At 56.6% G+C, this 21,989-nt stretch overlaps 2 protein-coding genes and 1 pseudogene across 2 annotated transcripts; 2 read left to right on the top strand and 1 right to left on the bottom strand.

Annotated features, from left to right (window-relative positions):
* The first annotated feature begins 759 nt into the window (after positions 1 to 759).
* On the top strand, positions 760 to 8,273 carry LOC105474466 (putative uncharacterized protein encoded by LINC00336). The gene is given in 3 exon segments (XM_011729132.2): positions 760 to 1,063; positions 1,065 to 1,114; positions 6,064 to 8,273. Coding segments are annotated over 3 exon segments (594 nt in total). The 5' UTR covers positions 760 to 776; the 3' UTR covers positions 6,321 to 8,273.
* Positions 4,643 to 9,050, bottom strand: LOC105474467 (putative gametogenetin-binding protein 1; annotated as a pseudogene).
* A 4,949-nt stretch (positions 9,051 to 13,999) lies between these two features.
* Positions 14,000 to 21,388, top strand: LOC105474465 (BCL2 antagonist/killer 1). Its single transcript, XM_011729127.3, has 6 exons — positions 14,000 to 14,281; positions 16,651 to 16,751; positions 18,029 to 18,164; positions 18,515 to 18,658; positions 19,728 to 19,908; positions 20,035 to 21,388. Exons 2-6 carry the CDS (start codon positions 16,682 to 16,684, stop codon positions 20,137 to 20,139), a joined length of 636 nt encoding a protein of 211 aa, XP_011727429.1. The 5' UTR covers positions 14,000 to 14,281; positions 16,651 to 16,681; the 3' UTR covers positions 20,140 to 21,388.
* Positions 21,389 to 21,989: the final 601 nt, after the last annotated feature.

Here is a 21,989-nt window from a genome sequence, read left to right on the forward strand (position 1 = left end):
AAATTAACCGGGTGTGGTGGTGCGTGCCTGTGGTCCCAGCTACTCAGGAGGCTGAGGCAGGAGAATTGCTTGAACCTGGGAGGCAGAGGTTGCAGTGAACCGAAAAAGCGCCACTGCACTGCAGCCTGGCAAGAGTGAGACTCCGTCTCAAAAAAAATTAGCCAGGCACGGTGGCGGGCACCTGTAATCCCAGCTACTCAGGAGGCTGAAGGAGGAGAATCGCTTGAACTCAGAGGCAGAGGTTGCAGTGAGCCGGGATCGCGCCACTGCACTTCAGCCTGGGCCACAGAGATGGACTCCATCTCAATAAAATAAAATAAAATAAAATAGTGGACTAAACAAGGAGGCCCAGGGCAGTAGAGGAGTCCAAATGGTTCCTACTTGGTCAGGAAGGTAGAAAGTGGGGTCATGGTGCAGACTGGACTCTTCCCAATCACAGACTGTTTGCCTGGCAGGCATGCCCTCCCCTTATTTCACCTGTCAACTTCCTCCTCCTGATGCAAGCCCAAATCACAAATGGTGACTTCTCCTGGAAGCCTTCTGGATTCCTCCTTGCTGGCATTGCTTGCTTCCTTCTCTGCACTCTCCAAGCTATACTACAGCAACATCATCATCTGGTTAACTGCGCGGGTCTGTTCCGGCCCTCCCACCACTGACTGAGTTTCTGGAGGCCAGGGAGTTTCTTCAGCACAGGAGGCGCCGCGCTCTGCCGCCGGTCGACCCCTGAGGGCGAGGCCAGAAGGAACGGAAATGTGGCAGGGTTCGGCGGTTCTCAGATGCGCGCGACTGCCCAAGTACGCACGCTCCGCTGGAGTCTGGGGTGGCCGGGCAGTCTCGGCCGAGACGTGTTTGCTGCGCTTCGGTGCACACAGGCACTGCGGTGCCAACCTCCTGGTTCCGCCCTCCCCCGGCAGGCGCCCACGCGTGACCTCGGCCGCCCACAGGCCTTCGACTCTTCCCGGACTCCAGGTCCCAGGCCACCCCGCTCCACCCTGCGGATGATGAAGACAAAGTCCCCCGCAAGTCCCTCATGTGGGGCAAGGGGGAGGTACCACCTGGGGCCGGCCTGGCTCCCCACTGAGCAGAGGTGTTGGCCAAGGCGCTCCCCCTAGTGGTAAGTACCCCCTGGTTCCCCCTCACAACCTCTGTAGTAAGTCACAGCCAGACGACCCCGCCCCACGTCTGCGGCAGCCTGGGAACCTGCCTCCCTGTTTCAGGCCCCGCCCCCTACAGCCTTCCCTCCTCGGCAGCCCAGGGAGCTTTAAAAATGCACATCACATCTCTCCACACTGGATCCGAGAATCCCACTGGTGCGGTGGCGCGCGCCTGCGGTCCTCGCTGAGGCGGGAGGATCAATTGAGCCCAGGAGTGGAGGCTGCAGTGAGCTGTCATCGCGCCACTGCACTCCAGCCCGAGCGACAGAGAAAAAAAGAGAGAGAAACAAACCTCTAAACCCCTGATCAGCAAAGCACATCATCTCCACACATCCTTTCTGACCTCACCTCCTGTTCCACTCCCTCCCACTTACGCCCTTCCAGCTGCACGGATCCCTTTCCTCAAACCCACCAGGCCTGCTCTCGCCTCAGGGCGACGCACTTGCTGTGCCTGCGGCTGCCCTTCCCCCGATGGCTCCCTCCCTGGCTTCCAGCACACGACCTCCTCAGCAAGGCCTCCCCATCCCTCTGTGATATCCCCCCCACTATCCAGTCTCAGCTTTCTTCATAGCACCTGTCACCCTGGCATATCTGTTTATTGTTTGTCTCACTAGCGGTAATGTAAGCCCCCCAAAGTGGAGGTTGTGTATGTCTTGTTCACTGCTCTATTCCCCATTGCCTGGAACAGGACTAGCATGTAGTAGATGCTTCATAAAAATGGTTCCATGGATTCTTTTTTTTTAGACGGAGTTTGACTTTTGTCGCCCAGGTTGGAGTGCAATGGCGCGATCTCAGCTCACTGCAACCTCCGCCTCCCAGGTTCAAGTGATTCTCCTGCCTCAGCCTCCCGAGTAGCTGGGATTACAGGCGCCCACCACCATGCCCAGTTAATTTATTTGTATTTTTAGTAGAGATGGGGTTTCATCATTTTGACCAGGCGGGTCTTGAACTCCTGACCTCAGGTGATCCACCTGCCATGGCCCCCCAAAGTGCTGGATTGCAGGCGTAAGCCACTGTGCCTGGCCCCGTGGATTCTTTGAGAATCTTCTATGAGCCAAGCAGCTCTTCATTCAGCTCACATGAGAAGCCTATGATTCACCCATTGCATAGATGTGGAGACTGAGATTCAGAGAGATATGAGACTTGTCGACCGTCATATGAGCTTGCTGTAGTGGGAGCTGGGTTTCAACCCAGGTGAGTCTCTCCCCCTCTGCCTCTCTGCTTTCCAGCTCATCTCCTAGTTGAGAAGGGGGACAAAATATCTGGTTTTGCCTTCACTTCACCCTAGTATAGGCAAGGCTGACACCCAGTGACCCCAGACAGGGCCTGAGGCACCATCTCCCTGGGAGGTCTTGGTCAGGGGGCCACAGGAGGGGGATCATACAGTCTCCTGAGGTGGGCAGGCCCACCTTTGGCCCTGCCCACATTTTCCTGGGGCCACCCACCCTGACCCCCAGCTCCTAAATGACCCAACCCACTGCCTTCCTTTCAACCACCACTGAGTCCCTAAACTCTCTCAGAATGGACCTGGGTGCCTCTGCTTTTGCCTTCGTCCCACCTGAGATACAGTGAGAGAGACAGAGACACAGGGAGACGTGGGGAGACAGGGACAGAGGCAGAAACACACACACAGAGACACACTTACATACCAACAGAGAGAGACCAGGAGAGTGACAGACTTGGCAAGTCCCTTTGCAACGCTCCAAACCTCATGGATGCAATCAGGGCCACTGCCAGCCCATTGCCCCTTTTGAGCAAGTTAGGAAAGGCACCCTCCAGGGGAATACTACCCCTCCCAGGGCCTGGCAAGTGAGTGCGATGGGCTGGGCTTCAGTCCCGCTGGCCCTTCCGCCAAGTGAGTGTGCTGCTGCAGGAGGGTCCGTGGAAGCCGTCCCCAGATATCTCTATGCCAGGGGGAGAAGGCAATGCTGCAGTGCTCCCCAGTCCTCGGGCCCACCCCACAGGCCTGCCCCTGCTGTGTTCTCTGAGGCCTTTCAGGAACGCTTGGGCTCTCACCATTCTGGCCTTGACCAGAGCCCAGCCCTGTGCACTCACCCACGGGGCCTTCCCCCACAGCAGGTCCTTGGGTCACCTCTGCCTTCACCACTCAGAAATGTCAAGCCAAGCCCTTTCATAGAAACCAGCCCAGGATGCTGTGTGGTTGGGAAGAGGCCCTCAGGCCTGTTCCAGCACACAGACCCCCTCCTGCTCCAGGGACAGCACCAGCAAACCACACCACACTTCCCAGCCTCACAGACCCCCGCAGTTCAGAGGAATCCAGGAGCGGACGAGAAGGTGCCATGGGCCTCACTGGACAGACAGGGAAAATGAGGAACAGAGAGGAACGGTGAGCAGCCCAGGGTCCCACACCCCGGACCAAGGTTTCTGCCACCCTCCGCCCCTCCCTCCCGCATCCAGGTGCTCCCAGGGAAGCCCTGCAAGGCCCCACCCTTCCCAACAGAGAACACTCTGGGAGGAAATGATTAACAGGGCAATTAGGGCACAGGTGAGTCATCTGGTCACAAGGCCGCCTCCTGGCTGACTCAGGGGGACAGTCCAGATGGGCCCTTCCACCCAGCCCCAGCTCAGGGTCTGAGTCAAGGACTCCATGCGATCTGGCCAGGAAGCCCAGGAGAAAGCCCTCAGCCCTCTCCAGGCTCCACCCATGCCCTGCAGGCTGGGGGACAGAAGCGGGGACTCCCACCTTCACTGGGCTGGCTTGGGTCAGGGCAGGGGACCAGCTGCTACAGTTTCTGTCTCCCCACGCTAAGTCTGTGGCCACAGGGCCAGCCATCCAACCAACAGCTGTGGTTATCAATCACAGTGATGACTAAGAATGGCCATCATGTTCTGACATTGAACTTCAGCTCTGCAACAGGCCTCAGGCTAGACACCGTGGGGACCCATGGGGACCATCAGACGAGCTTCCATGGATAGCAGTCATGTTGAAAAGAGTTGGGGACAGTGAGCTTTTTTTCTCATACATCGGCTGAAGGGCCTCAGAGCCTGGACCCAGGCAGAAAGGAAGGAAGGGGGGACCCCACAGGGAAGCCAGCAGGACCTTCTGGTGAACAGCACCTCCTGGTGTCCAAACTAGGCCTGGCCCTGCTGCCCATCTCATCTCTGGGAAGCCAGGTGTGTCGGTCTCCTTCCCTGGCCAGTAAGGGCCTGTCATTAGGCACCCCACCCCAAGCCCACCTTTACTTTTGAGATTAGGCAACACTGGACACCAGGGACCCCTGGCCTACCCAGGCCAGCCCTCCCGAGGCAGATCCCCTGTCCCAGGGCCTCTTTCCTGGCTTTGTCCTTAGGCGGGCTGGGCAGGAACTTCCTGCGGGAGAATTCCCGGATCCTCCCTAGGAGGCTACGGCAAGGCCTGGGAACTTAGGGAGGGAGGGAAGTCAGGGGCACCCCTCCTAACAGGAGCAGGGCTTGTGGACGGCCCCTGGCACTCTGGGCCCTGGGTCCTTCACCAGCCCCAGGTCAGGCCAGCCAGACCTCCTGCCCTCTCTGCTCAGACGCCCTGCTGCAGCCCCTCCACTCTGCAGCAGGGCAGCCCTGGCAGCCCCCTGGGCATAGACTGGGGACTAGATCAAGGCCTCAGATAGACTGGGCTTGCTCCAGGGTTGAAGATTGAGGGGCGGGGTCCAAAGACAGCTAACAATGAGGCCAAAGTCAAAGTAGATTTTTATTAATAACATCACAGGCCCGAGTTGGCTGGGTGGGATAGAATTTGGGGCAGACCCATCTTACAGACACATGGACACTGTCTCAAGACCCGCTGGTCACAGGGGCTCCTTAGATGTACCCTAAGAAGAGAGATACCCCCATGTACCAGCTCCGGAGATCTGGGCAGGGCAGACTCGGGGCCAGCGCCGGCTTCACTAAGGAGGCCAGTTTCCCATCTCATCCTCCTCAAGAAGCAGGCACTGGGGGACAGAAATGGGTGAAGAAAGATGCCTCAGTCTTCTCTGTACCCCATAACCTCTCCCCTGCCCCCAAGAGACAAGCACCCGAGGACACCTTTCTCCCACTTCCCCTCGGCAGGCACAGCTCCACCAACCCTGAGCCACCTCCCTGCCACAAAATGGAGAATCCCTTCTCCCTCCAACTTGGGGGGGTCCTTGGAAGCCCCAGGAGTCAGCACCGCAGCCAGTCCCTCCCCTCCCTCACCTCTGGACCCCACCCCAAGGGGGGTCTGCGCTCTCCCATCAAGCCCAAGGTGGCGCTGCTGCTGCCTCCGTGCCCCTCCCTAGGTGCCCAGCATTCCCCAAAGGCTGGGGGCAGCCTGCTTCCCCCTCAGCACAGTGTCCCTGAGGGCAGCAAGGGGAGATAGGAATGGGGATGAGGACAGGACCTTTGAAACACCCACTGGAGATAGATATTCTTAAGGCAACTGTCCCCAAAGTGAGGACTGGGCTGAGCCCTTACTTGCCACCACCCAGAAATGACCCAGGCCTCTCAGCACTACTCAGGCAACCCCAGGACTGTGACTCCTGGGACAGGGCAGGCTGGCTGGGGAGGGGATGGGAAGAAGGGGGAGGGACCAGTGAGGGCAGATCCCAAGATTCAAACCCTTCAGTGTGAAAAGACAAAGTGACGGGCTCTGCCACATGCTGACAGCCTATGTGGCTGTGGATGGGGTGACACACGGGCTTCCTGTGACATGGGCATGCAGGCGGGCTTGGGGCAATCAGAAGGATGCCTCTCAGTGCCCAGCAGGCATGCTTTCCTTTTTGTTTGAGACAGGGTCTCCCTCTGTTGCCCAGGCTGGAGTGCAGTGGCATTCTCATAGCTCACTGCAGCCTCAACTGCCTGGGCTCAAGTGATCCTCCCACCTCAGTCTCCCAAGTAGCTGGGACCACACGTGCACGCCACCATGCCTGGTTAATTTTTGTATTTTTTGTAGAGACAAGGTTTTGCCATGTTGCCCAGGCTTTTCTCAAACTCCTGAGCTCAAGCAATCCGCCCACCCCAGCCTCCCAAAGCACTGGGGTTATAGACATGAGCCACCACACCCAGCCCCAGGTGGCAAGTCTTTCTGATAGGCACTGCTCCAAAGTGAATCACACTGTGCTAAGCCCCCACAAGGGAGTGCCTTTGCAGCTTACAGCTGCACACACATCATCTCAGGAGGTCCTTGCAACATTCCCCTTTCACGGGTAAAGAAACTGAGGCCTCTACTCAACATCACAGACCAAGCTAATGCCAGACTAAAACCTCTGGCCTCCAAACCCCATGCCCTTTCCTTTTGTAAGCTACACAGACTGTCAGGGCAAATGTCCACTGAATAAAAGAATGAGATGATGAATGGATGGAAATTAACCAAAAAGGTCATCGACACACTTTCAACAGATCCATCAACATGCACTCAGAGAAGCTGAGACAGGTCTAACCTTTAAAGGCCGATGTCAAGGATGGGGAGCAGCAGGATGGTACTCCGTCTGACCCAGTGGGGTCACTCCCCTGAGCCTATGTGTGTTTGGAGTGGACGAGAATGGGAGAGAGATTAGAAAAACAGCAGCATCGTGCACAGGAAAGACTTACAGCCTGTCTAGACAAATTCACTCATGTTACAGATGAGGAAACTGAGGCTCAGAAAGAGGAAGGGACTTGCCCAAGGCCACACAGCAAATGAATGGCAAAGTTGAGACCAAAAAAATGGACATTGTGACTCTAAGTCAAGTGAGAAACAGAGAGACTGATGGAGAAGAGAGTGTGTGTGTGTATGTGTATGTGTGTGTGTGTGTGTGTGTGTTTATGTGCATGCTGCGTGCACTCACTCAGGTGGCCAGGGTCCTGAATTCAGAAATACTACCACCAAGAAGGCATTATGTCTACCCTATCCAGGCAGTGGGGCTGGAGCCAGGACCCAGGGCGCGGAGGGGATGGTAAGCCTCCAACCCCACCTTCTCCAGGCAGGGCTGGTGGTCTGGCATGGGCCAAGCGTACCTGGCCATCCACAATGCCTGCCTCCACCAGGGTGATCTCTGGCCGGGTAGCAGCTCTCAGCCCTCTTGGCTGCCTAGCTTCCAGAGGTGAGACTCTTGCTGCATTCCCAGAAGCTTCTTCAACTCCGACTCCAGGAAACCTGAGAGCCAGAGAAATGGCAGGGGACAGGGAGATGGCAGAGGACAGGCAGAAGTAGGGTGGAGCAGCCTGCTGGGAACGCAAGGACCCGGAAGTGCAACCGCCCCCTGAGCCTCATCCCAGCTCTGTGTGATTCCTGCTCACCCTCAGTCACAGCCCTTTCTTATTCCAGGAGTGGAGCCAGCCAGGCACCACCCCTCCTTCGCCCTACCTTCCCCAGGAAGCTCACTTTGAGGGCCTCCTCCGGCAGCGGCAGCATAAGAGCCTGCGTCTTCACCCACTGGGGACAGCATGTGAGGAGCAGATATCTGCCCCCACCACCAACTGACTCAAGAGCCTGGATCTGGAACCCAAACTGCCTGCACTCAAATTCCAGCTCTGCCCATCACTAGCTGTGTGACATCGGACAAGTTCTCACTGTGAACTGGAGGTGGCAATCGGACCTACCTCAGAGTCGTAATGCAGTATTTCATGAAAAGTGCTTAAAGAGGGTCTGCCCCATTAATGGCTATGTAAATGTGAACCACGATTTTCATCATATTATGTATGCTATCACCGCTAACCCAACTGCTGTCCGTGTCTGGGCTGCCCGGGACTCTACTGGGAGAGAGGACCCTCCGGGGCTCTGTCACAGCAGTGCATGATGGGAAAACCAGGGATGGAGGCAGCCACTGAAGGCATTAGAAACCTCTGGGCTGGGGGAAAGGGTGCTGCTTGAGTAGTACCACCCCCTCAAACCCCGAGGAAGACCCTAGCTACACCTAGTGTGGCCTCCAGCCCAGCCACACACTGCTCCCCGGGCTCAGGTGGTCATCTTAGGTCCTCTGGTACCATCTGGTGGTACCTGCTGGTATTGCACCCCTGAGCCACCGGCCAAAGTGAGGCTTCCTGGGCCTGGGGCCACGTGGGAGGGGAGGGGCGGAAGCCCTTACGCACTGTGTCTGTGGATCTGAAAGTCTTGTACAGTGGCGACTGGAGGGCAACAATGCCTGGGACACAGAGCTTGAATGAGCTGTCCTCTTCCTTCACTTTCTCTTCCTCGATTTTCTCCTCACTGGGCAAACCTTCTTGGAGAGGAGTCCAGCCGGTCTCCGAGCAGGTGAGGGAGCCCAGGACCCCAGGCCTGCAGCCCCACCCCACCTCTAGGCAAGACAGGAAGCAGGAGGGAACATGTCCCAAAAGGTTAAGAAAGGGGACTGCTCCTTCCAGTCCCAGGCCACATATTCTGGGGCCCAGCCTGATGTGGGAAAGGCCCCAACCCATGCCTCACGCCCCCATCACCCACAGGCCTTGGCCATGGCCGAGTTTTGAAGCTCCTTGTACAAACTGTGGAAGTGGTTCCAGGGAGTAGCCTCCACCTTGGAAGAGGCCAACACGAGGTCTCCTGTGAATGGGGTGGTGGTCCCTGACAGGCTGGCCGCAAGTGGGATGGTCCAGGCCTCGGAGGGCAGGCACATGGTGGGGGGGCTGAGTTGTGGGTGGGGTTGCCATGTTTTCTTTAGCAAATGCCTACTGTGTGCCACACACCGTTCTGGGCATTTTACAGAGTGTCTCAGTTCATCCTTGCACTTCCTTCAAGGATAGGTACTATTATATTCCCACTTTAAAGATGAGGAAACAGACGCAGAGAGGTTGAATAAGCTGCCGCCCATCACACAGCTCAGCATGTTAGAACTGGCATTTGAACCCAGGCAGTCTGACTCCAGCAGTCCCTCCAAATGTGTCCCATGTCCTGCCAGGCCCTGCACCCCTGAGATGTTCTACAAGAAAAGGGTCCATTTCTGGCACTTCCCCTCTGCCTATGGCCACCACACTCACCTTCAAGCAGATACTCTTTCTCCCTGGTGGAGGTCTCAGGGCTGACCTCACAGGACCCTGAGACTCTCTGGATATTATTCCTTCAACTTCAGGATCTGGATAAAGTGGCTCCTAATCCCAAAGCACAGTCAGGTGAGGGAGGCAGGTGGGGCTCAGAGGTGTGGCAGAGATCCCCTAAACCTCCCCTAAGGCTCACCCACAGGTCTGCCGGCCCTCTCCAGCCTTCCTCTCCCATCAACCCCCTGCTCTACCATCTGGGGTTCTCCTCATACAGGGGGATTATCGCTCTTGAAAGTAGGGTGATGCGCGGGTGGGGAACAGAGAGAGAGGTGGGTCCCTGTCCTCACAGGGGATGGCTGCCAGGCCTGCAGAAGGGGCTGAGAGCAACAGGACCCCCCGCACTCCGGGCCCTGGCACATTCCCTTTCTACTCCCTAGCCCGTCCCCTTTTATGTCTGGTATCCCCCATCCACAACCCCTCACTTGTGGGAGGACCCCATCTCTGCCTCCTCCCCAACCCAAACCCCCATCTCCAACCTCCTCCCCACCAGGTGCTTCTGTCCGTTGGCCACATCCACATCTCCCTGTCCTTCCCCACCAGGTGCCCTGTCCCAGGCCCTTACCCATCCAAGGCCTCCCTCCCCAGACCCTCCCCAGCATGGGTCCCCCATCTTAAGTCCCTGCCCTTCCCCCATCTCATGTCCAGGCCTCTTCGCAGTACCTCTGTCCCAGGCCTTGCCCACCTGGGTGTCCCCCCAACTCCAGCCCCTCACCTGTCTGAGGCCCCTGTTTTCCCGGAGGTGTCCCCTGCTGGCTCCTTCCTTTCCTCAGGCAGGTTGCCCGACATCTCCTGGCTTGCTATGGGCAGGACTGACTTCACCTCTCCACCCCAGGCCTTCTTGCTCTTGCGGGTATAGGTCCCCATACCCCCCATGCCCAGCTTTGAGGATGCTGCCGTGACAGTTGTGAGAAGCCCCTGGGTACGGCCACAGAGAAGGCATGGGGCCGCAAGGCAGATGGTCCCAGCCCCCTCCCCCGTTACATCCCGCTCAGCTCATCATCAGGGAAATGGCACCCTGGTCTGGCAAGGGGAGTGCCTGGGCTCCCGCCAGGGCTGTATCAGAGCTCCTCGGACTGTCCTTGCTCCCCACGAGGGAATGGAAAAAGTGGAACATGGAGGAGCACCCCGAAATTTGTGATTGGGGCTTCGGAGCTGGGGCCTCAATCCTGATAAGGTCCCCAACGCAGATCCTGTAGCAGCCACCCCAGGACCAACTGCTTAAGAACAGGAGGAGTTTTCAGATTAAAACCTCCAGTTGGAAACTTCCCGGAATTCTGGAAGGCAAAGATGGGGGAAGACGGGGGGTTGGGGGAGATTAGTTGGAGGTAGAGGGGGCAGGGGTTTGATGAAACAGGGAAGGAGGTGTAGGGGGGAGGCACGGGGTTTGGGGGACAGGGGGTGGAGACTTGGGAGACGAAGATGTGAGAGACCCAGGAAGCTTGGCAGGGAGCGAACAGGGAGAAGCAGGGAGGGAACTGAACCCTGAGGGCAGGGGGCTGTCGAGGACTGCACACACCTCTGTCCTTCTTGGGTTTGTTCTGTCCTCAAGAACACTCCCAGCAGCCAGACAGTATGTCTTCCCTCTTAGCATCCAGGTTTTATGTGTCCAGGTGGTAGCACAGACCCCGCTAAGTCTATTTATTTAGTTGTTTTTATTTTTATTTTTAATTTTTTGAGATGGAGTCTAGCTCTGTCTCCAGGTAGGAGTGCAGTGGCGCGATCTTGGCTCACTGCAACCTCCGCCTCCCAGCTTCAAGCGATTCTCCTGCCTCAGCCTCCTGAGTAGCTGGGACTACAGGCGCCTACCACCACGCCCGGCTAATTTTTGTATTTTTAGTAGAGACGGGGTTTCACCATGTTGGCCAGGAAGGTCTCGATCTCTTGACCTCGTGACCCACCTGCCTTGGCTTCCCAAAATGCTGGGATTACAGGTGTGAGCCACTGCACCCAACCCTATTTTTATTTTATTTTTTTGAGACAGGGTTTCGTTCTTGTCACCCAGGCTGGAGTGCAGTGGTGCAATCTCAGCTCACTGCCACCTCCGCCTCCCGGGTTCAAGTGATTCTCCTGCCTCAACCTCCCGAGTAGCTGGGATTATAAGTGCACGCCACCATGCCCGCCTTTTATTTGTGTGTGTGATGGAGTTTTGCTCTTGTTGACCAGGCTGGAGTGCAATGGCTCAATCGCAGCTCACCGCAACTCTGCCTCCCGGGTTCAAGCGAGTCTCCTGCCTCAGTCTCCTGAGTAGCTGGGATTACAGGTATGTGCCACCACGCCTGGCTAATTTTGTATTTTTAATAGGGATGGGGTTTCTCCATGTTGGTCAGGCTGGTCTCAAACTTCCAACCTCAGGTGATCCGCCAGCCTCGGCCTCCCAAAGTGCTGGGATTACAGGCGTGAGCCACTGCACCTGACCTTTTTTTTTTTTTTTTAAACAGAGTCTCATTCTGGCCGGGCGCGGTGGCTCAAGCCTGTAATCCCAGCACTTTGGGAGGCCGAGACGGGCGGATCACGAGGTCAGGAGATCGAGACCATCCTGGCTAACACGGTGAAACCCCGTCTCTACTAAAAAATACAAAAAAAAACTAGCCGGGCGAGGTGGCGGGCGCCTGTAGTCCCAGCTACTCGGGAGGCTGAGGCAGGAGAATGGCGGGAACCCGGGAGGCGGAGCTTGCAGTGAGCTGAGATCCGGCCACAGCACTCCAGCCTGGGTGACAGAGCGAGACTCCGTCTCAAAAAAAAAAAAAAAAAAAAAAAAAGAGTCTCATTCTGTTGCCATTCTGCTGCCCAGGCCAGAGTGCAGTGGCGTGATCTTGGCTCACCGCAAACTCCGCCTCCCGGGTTCACGCCATTCTCCTGCCTCAGCCTCCCGTGTAGCTGGGACTACAGGCACCCGCCACCATGCCTGGCTAATTTTTTTGTATTTTTAGTAGAGATGGGGGTTTCACCATGTTAGCCAGGATGGTCTCGATATCCTGACCTCGTGATCCGCCTGCCTCGGCCTCCCTTTTTTGTATTTTTAAAAGAGACAGGGTTTCGCTGTGTTGGGCAAGCTGGTCTTGAACTCCTGGCCTCAGGTGATCTGCCTGCCTAGGGCTCCCAAGGTGCTGGGATTACAGGCGGGAGCCACCGTGCCCGGCCTTTTTTTTTTTTTTAGACAGAACTCTCCCTCTGTTGCCCTGGTACGATCACAGCTCACTGCAGCCTCAACCTCCTGGGCTCAAGCAATCCTCCCACCTCAGCCTCCCCAGTAGTTAAGACCACAGGCATACACCACCATGCTTTGCTAATTTTTTTTTTCCATATAAGCAGGGTATTGCTGTTGCCCAGGCTGGCCTGGAACTCCTGCACCTGGCCTCAAGCGATTTTCTTGCCTTGGCCTCCCAAATGGCTGGGATGGGATTATAGGCAGCCTGGAGGGGTGATGGGATTATAGGCGTGACACACCACAGCTGGCTGCCTTTTTTGTTGTTGTTGTTGAGACAGGGTCTTGCTCTGTCACCCAGGCTGGAATGCAGTGGTGCAAACATGGCTCACTGCAGCCTCAACTTCCGCAGCTCAGGTGATCCTCCTGCCTCAGTATCCTAGGTAGCTGGGACCACCACACGCACAGGTGTGAACCACCATACCCAGCTAGTTTTTAATTTTTTTTTCTGTGGAGACATGGTCTCCCTTTGTTGCCCAGGCTGGTCTTGAACTCCTGGGGTCAAGTAATCCTCCCACCTCGGCCTTCCAAAGTGTTGGGATTACAGGCGTGAGCCACCGTGCCCGGCCTCTATTGAGTTTTAATCTCCGTTTACTTCACTATCACCTTCAGGATTTCAGATCTCCAGAGACCACCAAGGTGCATGGTGCACAGGTCTGAATTGCAGGTTGAATCTCAATTTAGTATTAGTATTCCCCAACGTGACTACAGAACTGATTTTTTTTTTTTTTTTTTTTTTGAGACGGAGTCTGGCTCTGTTGCCCAGGCTGGAGTGCAGTGGCTGGATCTCAGCTCACTGCAAGCCCCGCCTCCCGGGTTCACGCCATTCTCCTGCCTCAGCCTCCCGAGTAGCTGGGAGTACAGGCAACCGCCACCTCGCCCGGCTAATTTTTTTTGTATTTTAGTAGAGATGGGGTTTCACCGTGTTAGCCAGTATGGTCTCGATCTCCTGACCTCATGATCCGCCCGTCTCGGCCTCCCAAAGTGCTGGGATTACAGGCTTGAGCCACCGCGCCCGGCCTGAACTGATTATTACTTTTTTTTTTTTTTTTTTGAGATGGAGTCTTGCACCGTCCCCCGGGCTAGAGTCCAATGGTGCGATCCTGGCTCACTGCAACCTCCGCCTCCCGGGTTCAAGCGATTCTCCTGCCTCAGACTTCTAAGTAGCTGGGATTACAGGCGCCCGCCCACCACGCCCAGCTGATTTTGTTAGCCAGAATGGTCTCAATCTCTTGACCTAGTGATCCGCCCGCCTCAGCCTCCCCAAGTGCTGGGATTATAGGCATGAGCCACCACGCCCGGCCCAGAACTGATTATTAACCCAGCTCAGTGACCTTTAGAGAGCACCTTAAACCAGCTGAGCCTCTGTTTGTTCATCTGAATGGGTATTGTCAACAGCACTCACTTACAAGAGTTGTTGAGAAGATCCAACGAGACAATAGTTGCTAAAGTACCAGGCATGCAGCAGTGCTTAAGAAACTTCTCACCCTGGGTTTTTTATTGGTATTGATTGATGTAGAGATGGGGGAGAAGATCAAAGACAAGGATTGAGAATCAGGGATGGGAAAAGCAGTGGGCCACTGACAGCCGCTCTGCCTGGCTGGGAGGTGGGGTGGGGAAAGTGGGCGGGAGCTGCTCCTGGGCCTGGCCCACCCAGATCACCCCTCCGGGCTGCAGGCCTGTGCGTCTGCATCCGGTGGCCACAGAGCAACTTCCTCTAGAGGGAGCTGATTGGAGCCGGTTGCCGCTGGCACCTCTATGATCACTGGAGTCTCGCGGGTCCCTCAGGCAGCACAGGGACAAGCAAAGGCTACATCCAGATGCCAGGAATGCACTGACGCCTGTTCCTGGAAGCCAAGCTCCCACTCAGCCCCTGGGAGCAGCAGCCGCCAGCCCCTCGGGACCTCTCTCTCTGCCCTGCTGAGCCACCCGGGTTGGGCCAGGATCCTGGCAGGTAAGCTGGAAGGGTCCTGCCCGTCCTCCCAAATCTCAGCAGCCCCAGCCCCAGGGTGGGGCAGGGAGCCTGCCAGGAGCCGGGTGGGGAAGGGGAAGCTCAAAGCTTACCTGGGCAGGTCCGCCTGCCCGGCTGGGGACCTGATCGTGGCAAGCCTACTTCTGGCTGCCCCTCACAGCTTCCCCTCTTGCCCCAGCCCTGGATGCCGGAGAACTGTGAGAACTGGGTCCTTTAACAGTCTGGGAGATGGGGGTGGAGGTCAGAGCCAAGGTCGAGGGCAGAGAGAGAACTTTCTCAGCGCTTCCTGCTGTCCAACATCCCTAGACTGGGTCCAGGGCCTGGCCAGGCATGTATCCCTGGGGAACATTCATCAGGGCCCAGCAAGCCCAGGAAGTCGGGGGTGGCTCCCCTCACCGGGAATTTAGGCCACTTGGATTGGGGGACAGAGCTAGGCCTGAGTCAGCATAGGTTGCTGGCCTTGGGGGGTGTCCTGAGGCTCTACCTGCTCCCCTCAGGAGCCTGGGTTGTTGGTAGAGGGAGTTGGGGGTGCCGTCAGCATCCTCTGGCCCTACTGTCCTGAGGGTGCTGGGTTCTGGAGACTGGGGAAGAAGGAAGGCCATCTTATTTAAGGAGCTCTGGGGGGGTGGGGGTTTTATTTTTTGTTTTTTGAGACAGAGTCTCACTCTGTTGCCCAGGGTCGAGTGCAGTGGCGCGATTTCGGCTCACTGCAACCTCTGCCTCCCAGGTTCAACCGATTCTCCTGCCTCAGCCTCCCGAGTAGTTGGGACTACAGGCGTGCGCCACCATGCCCAGCTAATTTTTGTATTTTTAGTAGAGACGGTGTTTCATTATGTTGGCCAGGCTGGTCTCGAACTCCTGACCTCGTGGGCCACTGTGCCCGGCTGCAAAGTTCTGTTTTAACAAGGCCTTGCCCCTAGAGGTGGAGGAAAGGAGAGTCTGCCTTCGCCCTGTCCGTGTCCGGCAGAGCAAGGAGTGGGGAGCTGGGTGAGGGCACAGGTGGTCCAGTCCTCCTCCACCCCTTCTCGGGAGCTCTTGGGGCAGTTTCGAAAACACTCCCAGGCCTAGCGGAAGGAGGGTGGGCGAAGGTCCCCAGGCCCTGGGCGGTGGGGGTGGGGCTGTGTGCTTGGCCCAGGGTGGGGCTGCACACCCCCTCCCTCTGAGATAGGAGGAGGGCGCTTTCCTTCTGAGGGCCGGAGGGTGCCTGGGGAAATGGGGCTCTGGGAGGGTGCAAACTGAAAGTGAAACAGCTGACATCCAGGAAACGCCCTGATGAGGGGTCACAGCACGTTGGTGCTGCGGTCAGGACCAGGCAAAGAGGAAAGTTGGCTGGGGACAGAAGACTAGGTGTGTGGTGGGAATACGAGGCAGGTTGTGGGGCTTCGAAGAAGGCCCTGATCCTGAGGGCTCCCTCCGGTCACTGCAAGGCAGGGGTGAGGAAGGCACAGGCAGGAGGTAAACAGGGAAAGTTGCCCTGAGAAGGGACACACTCTGAGGTCCACAAACAAGAAGAAATCTTAAATGCTTGTTGAGTACATGGACTCATGGAGATTCAGACAAACAACCTGACTTTCCGTCACTAATGATGTGACCTCGGGCACTCAACTCTTTATGCCTCACTTTTCCAGCCTGCAAAGTGGGTATGATGGTGCTCACCCTGCTGGGTTCATGTGAGTTTTCAATGTTCAACACCCAGAGTGCTCCTAAGTGGGAGAGTATATCTTAGGCTCTCAGGAAATGTTTGCGGCTAACAGCCCAGAGTTAAAAAACAGGTGTGTTCTGACCAGCCAGAGGGAAGTAGGGCCTCTGAGGGCAGCCTTCATGGGCCATTGGCTGGGCAGTGGCTCGCTTGCAATAAGCATGTGCTGGGTGGGCTGCAGGAGGCCCCAGGAACAGCTAAAACCCCCCAGGCTCTTGCCCCAGGAGTGGTATGAGCTTGAGAGCCAGCGGGCACTGCTGCAGCCACACTCTCCTCGAGGGTGCAGATACCTCAGTCTGCCCTTGGCTGCCTCACCTTCTTACCCTGTCTCCCTCGAAGGGTCACCAGTGAAGTGCTCAGAAGTTGTTTCCTCCCAGCAGACTTCACTGGGACCCATGCTGGAGTGAGAATAAAAAGTCCCAGAGGAAGCCAGGCACAGTGGCTCACACCCGTAATCCCAGCACTTTGGAAAGCAGAGGCAGACTCACAGGTCAGGAGTTTGAGACCAGCCTGGCCAAAGTCCCAGAGGACTGAGGGCCTTTCTGGGAATGGGGAACCCTCTCTCCTATGTGGACATGGCAACCTGTCTGGGGTCCCCAGTCACAGGTCCATGCTCACCCCCATCTCTGCTTTTTCTCGCCCATCCCCGCAGGCTGACCCCGTCCTCCACTGAGACCTGAAAAATGGCTTCGGGACAAGGCCCAGGTCCTCCCAGGCAGGAATGCGGAGAGCCTGCCCTGCCCTCTGCTTCTGGTAAGGGTCTTCCTGCCCCTCACCCATCCCATAACCATGAGTGCTGTCATGAGGATGGAAGGAGCAGGACTCAGAGGCAGGCTCCTTCACCTCGGTTCACCCACTGTGGGTGGGAACCCACGGGCTCAGAGGCTGAAGCTGCTGTCAAGGTTAAGCCTGGGAGGGGGAGGAGTCTGGACTGGGGAGGGCCTGGAGGTTGGGAGAGGCCAGGAAGTGAGTGTAAGGTGGGCACAGTGCCACCGGAGCAGAGGGCGGGGTCAGGGGCGAGGGAGGCAGGAAGTAGAGTGAGGTCTGGCTGCTGTATCCCTCCAGCTGGAGAAATAAGGAAGTAAGCTGGCCAATCACCCAGTCAGGTCTGCTCAACAGGGAACGCAATTATTGTTACTTGGTGAGGAAGTAAGATGGCTGCCCTCCTTCCTTCTTCCCAGGGGACAGCCAGGGAAGCCCCAGCTCACACCCCACGGTGGGCTGTTCCCTGGACTTGGGAATCAGCTCCCAGGTCTGTCACTATCTCCCTGTGTGACTTTTCTGGGTTGAGGCTACAATTTCAGATTTTGTTTCCCACATTTCCCTGCACACAAAGGGCTGCGGAGCTGAGATGTACTAACGTAGACTCAAGAGCCCAAATGCCCGGGACTGTCCCAGCTCCCCGGCTTGTTCTGGCTATATGACCTTGCACACGTTAGATACCCTGTGTCATTTTCCCCCTGAAATCTGGAGATTGCCTGCTCCCAGGGCTACTGTGAGGACCCAATGCAAGTGCTGGAACAACTCTCCACACAGCATAAGTTCTAGGGTGGCTAAGGCTCTGAAGTAGGGATCTTTCTTTTCTTTCTTTTATTTTCTTTCTTTCTTTTCTTTCTCTTTCTTTTCTTTTCTTTCCAGAGTTTCGCTCTTATTGCCTAGGCTAGAGTGCAGTGGCGCGATCTTGGCTCACTGCAACCTCCGCCTCCTGGGTTCCAGTGATTCTCCTGCCTCAGCCTCTTGAGTAGCTGGGATTACAGGCATGTGCCACCACACCCGGCTAATTTTGTATTTTTAGTAGAGACGGGTTTCTCCATGTTGGTCAGGCTGGTCTTGAACTCCCGACCTCAGGTGATCTACCCGCCTCGGCCTCCCAAAGTGCTGGGATTATAGGTGTGAGCCACTGTGCCCGTCCAGGATATTTCTTTCCATGGGTGAGGACAGCTATGGCCTTAGGAAGAGCGAACCCTCTATAAGGCATGGGGCTGCCAGGGTTCGGCCCTCTCTCCCTGACTCCCAGCTTTGATCCTCAGAGGAGCAGGTAGCCCGGGACACAGAGGAGGTTTTCCGCAGCTACGTTTTTTACCGCCATCAGCAGGAGCAGGAGGCTGAAGGGGCGGCTGCCCCTGCCGACCCAGAGATGGACACCTTGCCCCTGCAACCTAGCAGGTAAGTTACAACCGCTGGGCCCACAAGGACATCTTCAGGGAGGCAGTGGCTCGCACGGGTCTCTGTGCAGGTCCTGGGAGCTGGGGAGACCTGAGGGGTCTTGCCCTTCTCTCATGGTTGCTCCTCTTTCATGTTGGGCTCCCACCCCCATCCAGGACCTTGTATCCTTTTTAGCCCATGCCCGCCCCTTGTCCCAGAGGCCAACACTCGTGTCTTAGAACATTGTCGGGGACCTCCAAGAAGGGGTGCACAGGGCCATGGACAGCTCAGGCAGAACCCCTCTGCCATGAGCCAAGGCCTGGCCCTGACTGCCTGGTTACCGCTCACCTGCCTGCCTCCTGCTCCTACAGCACCATGGGGCAGGTGGGACGGCAGCTCGCCATCATCGGGGACGACATCAACAGACGCTATGACTCAGAGTTCCAGACCATGCTGCAGCACCTGCAGCCCACGGCAGAGAACGCCTATGAGTACTTCACCAAGATTGCCTCCAGGTACCCCTGCCGGCTCCAGTCACTCCTCTGTCCTGTCACAACCACACCATACCCTGCCTGCATGATGCGCTCCTGGCATGGGGAGATGCCTTCTGTCAGTGTCCAGTGTCTGCTGTGAACTCACATGTGGTCTCAGCCCCCTGTTTTTCTCTCTCGGGGTCCCAGACTCGTCTTGTGGGCATTAGCTCACAGCTCTTTTGATCTCTGACTCCAAGGACTTGACTGGTTAGATCAGGACTCTAGAGGGGGCCTGAGGTGGGGATGTCGCCCACAGCTCCCCGGCCCAGCTGGGACACAGCTATCCTTCATGGTTCCAATTTGACACCACATATCACACTGAAGATGGTAAGGGTGCTAACCTCTGCCAGGTCCTAGAAATGGCTCCTAGTTGCTATAATCTGGCATCCAAGTGGTTAAAGACACCAAATATTTGGGTGTAAATCCAAGCTTTGCCCCTTCTGCCTTTGTGAAACTTCCTAGCCCTTAGTGTCCTGGTTTGTAAAATAGGGAAAATATGCTTAGCTCAGTGTCCTCCTTACAAAGTGTTAGCCATTGCTACCACCAGAGTTAGGGAGGTCAGTGTCGGGGTAGATTGAAGCGGGAGGTGAAGGTAGGAGTGATGGATTTTAGAATTAGTGCTCAGAGCTGAAATATCCAGCCCGTGAACTTAGAGGCCAGCCTTCATACCACTGTGATGACAGGAACTACCCTAATCTTCTCTGTCCTTTTCTCTCTGCCGTCTCTCGGGCTGCCAGGCCAGCAGCAACACCCACAGGTAATCTCCCCGCAGATTCCATCCACTCGCTCTGTCCTCTGCCCTCTCTGTGCCCCACTGCACCTGAGCGTACACCCCAGCAGTGGCATCCAGCTCATCTGGCCCTGAGCTTTCTCCTTTCGCAGAGACCCGGGTTGTTCCCAAATACAGGCCAGGCTGGGGTAGCCTCTGTGGCCTTAATTCACAACCAAGCTATATTTAGTTTTTCAGCTGGGAGAGGGGTGGGAGAGACCAGGCAGGCTGAAGGGCTCCCTGGGGGCTCTCCACCAACGGTATGGGATGCTCTACCCACAGCCTGTTTGAGAGTGGCATCAACTGGGGCCGTGTGGTGGCTCTTCTGGGCTTCGGCTACCGTCTGGCCCTACACGTCTACCAGCACGGCCTGACTGGCTTCCTGGGCCAGGTGACCCGCTTCGTGGTCGACTTCATGCTGCATCACTGCATTGCCCGGTGGATTGCACAGAGGGGTGGCTGGGTGAGTATCCAAGGATTGCAATGTCCTCCCTGCTGTTGGGGCTGCCCCTCTCTCAGGCCCCGCCCCTTCCCTGGGTGCCTGTATTTTCTGCCAGCCTCTCTGTGACCACCTTGTTTCTCCCGGCAGGTGGCAGCCCTGAACTTGGGCAATGGTCCCATCCTGAACGTGCTGGTGGTTCTGGGTGTGGTTCTGTTGGGCCAGTTTGTGGTACGAAGATTCTTCAAATCATGACTCCCAAGGGTGCCCTTTGGGGTCCCAGCTCAGACTCCTGCCTGGACTTAAGCCAAGTTTTTGCCTTCTCCGCTCCCTTGCAGGGGTCCCCCCTCAAGAGTACAGAAGCTTTAGCAAGTGTGCACTCCAGCTTCGGAGGTCCCCTGTGTGGGGGCCAGTCAGGCTGCAGAGGCGCCTCAACGTTGCATGGTGCTAGTGGGCCCTCTCTGGGCCCAGGGGCCGTGGCCTCCTCCCTCGGCTCTCTGGGACCTCCTTAGCCCTGTCTGCTAGGAGCTGGGGAGACTGATAACTTGGGGAGGCAAGAGACTGGGAGCCACTTCTCCCCAGAAAGTGTTTCATGGTTTTAGCTTTTTATAATACCCTGTGAGAGCTATTCCCACCATTCTACCTGAGGCCAGGACGTCTAGGGTGTGGGGGTTGGTGGGTATACCCTATGTTCCCCAGGATTCAGCTGTTATGGAAGATCAGAGCCTAAGAGCTGGGACTGGGACTTGAGCCTGGTCCTGGCCCTCCCTAAGCATCGTGTGTCCCAGGAGCAGGACCTACTAGGAGAGGGGGGCCAAGGTCCTGCCCAACTCTCCCCCTGCTCCCATTCCTCCCTCCGACCATACTGCCTTTGCAGTTGGACTCTCAGGGATTCTGGGCTTGGGGTGTGGGGTGGGGTGGAGTCGCAGACCAGAGCTGTCTGAACTTAGGTGTCAGAAGCCTCCAAGCCTGCCTCTCAAGGTCCTCTCAGTTCTCTCCCTTCCTCTCACCTTATAGACACTTGTCCCAACCCATTCACTACAGGTGAAGGACCTCACCCCCATCCCTGGGGGCCTTGGTTGAGTGGCCTGCTAAGGCCCCTCCTTGCCCCGACTACAGGGCTTAGGACTTGGTTTGTTATTTCAGGGAAAAGGAGTAGGGAGTTCATCTAGAGGGTTTTAAGTGGGAGGACTATCAACACCACTAGGAATCCCAGAGGTGGGATCCTCCCTCATGGCTCTGGCACATTGTAATCCAGGGGTGTAGATGGGGGAACTGTGAATACTTGAACTCTGTCCCCTCACCCTCCATGCTCCTCACCTGTTTAGGTCTCTCCTCAGGGTGGGGGTTAGAGTGCCTTCTCTACTGGGCACAGCCTAGGGTCTTGTGGGAGAGGGGGGAGAAGTTCTTGATTCAGCCAAATGCGGGGAGGGGGGGGCAGATGGAGCCCATAGGCCACCCCCTATCCTCTGAGTGTTTGGAAATAAACTGTGCAATCCCCTCACCCTGACTTGATAGTTTTTGTATTCTCTGCTACCCCTCTTTGCATCAGGCCAGACTGTGGGAACCTGCGCGTGCCTGGCACGCTTCTGGCTTATTACTGAAAAAACCTCACACTAGGCCCCCAGAATCCCATAGAGGTCTGAGTATGGTTCTGCAGCCCCCAGCCCGATGGAAGGCCTCGGCCCCTCCCCATGCACTTCCTTCATCTCTTTGGGTTTCATGCAGTTTCCCACCCTTTAGGGAATCTGGAAGATCCTTTAGCTACGGAGCTGGTGGAGCAGCTGCACATATCTGAGGACCCCCACAGGCCACCTCAGACCTGGGCTGAATTCTTCTCCCAGCCTGGGGTTACCACCCACGCTGGTCCAAAAGGCCCTTCTCCCCCACATTTAGCTCTGCCTGGGACACAATGTCCCAGCTCCCCCTTCATGATGTCTCCACAGTCAGCACACACGCAGGGCTTTCATTCTAGTTTTATGCTGCTTGGGAGTCCCTATGGGGACGCAGCCAGGGGTGATAAAAATAACAAGCATGGGGGCGTTGAAATGTTCCAAAATCTACAGTCTTTCCAGTCCTGGGCACCCTGGTCTGTGTTTCTGACG

The sequence above is a fragment of the Macaca nemestrina genome, chromosome 5, assembly GCF_043159975.1.
Source record: "Macaca nemestrina isolate mMacNem1 chromosome 5, mMacNem.hap1, whole genome shotgun sequence".
In the NCBI taxonomy this organism is placed as follows: domain Eukaryota; kingdom Metazoa; phylum Chordata; class Mammalia; order Primates; family Cercopithecidae; genus Macaca; species Macaca nemestrina.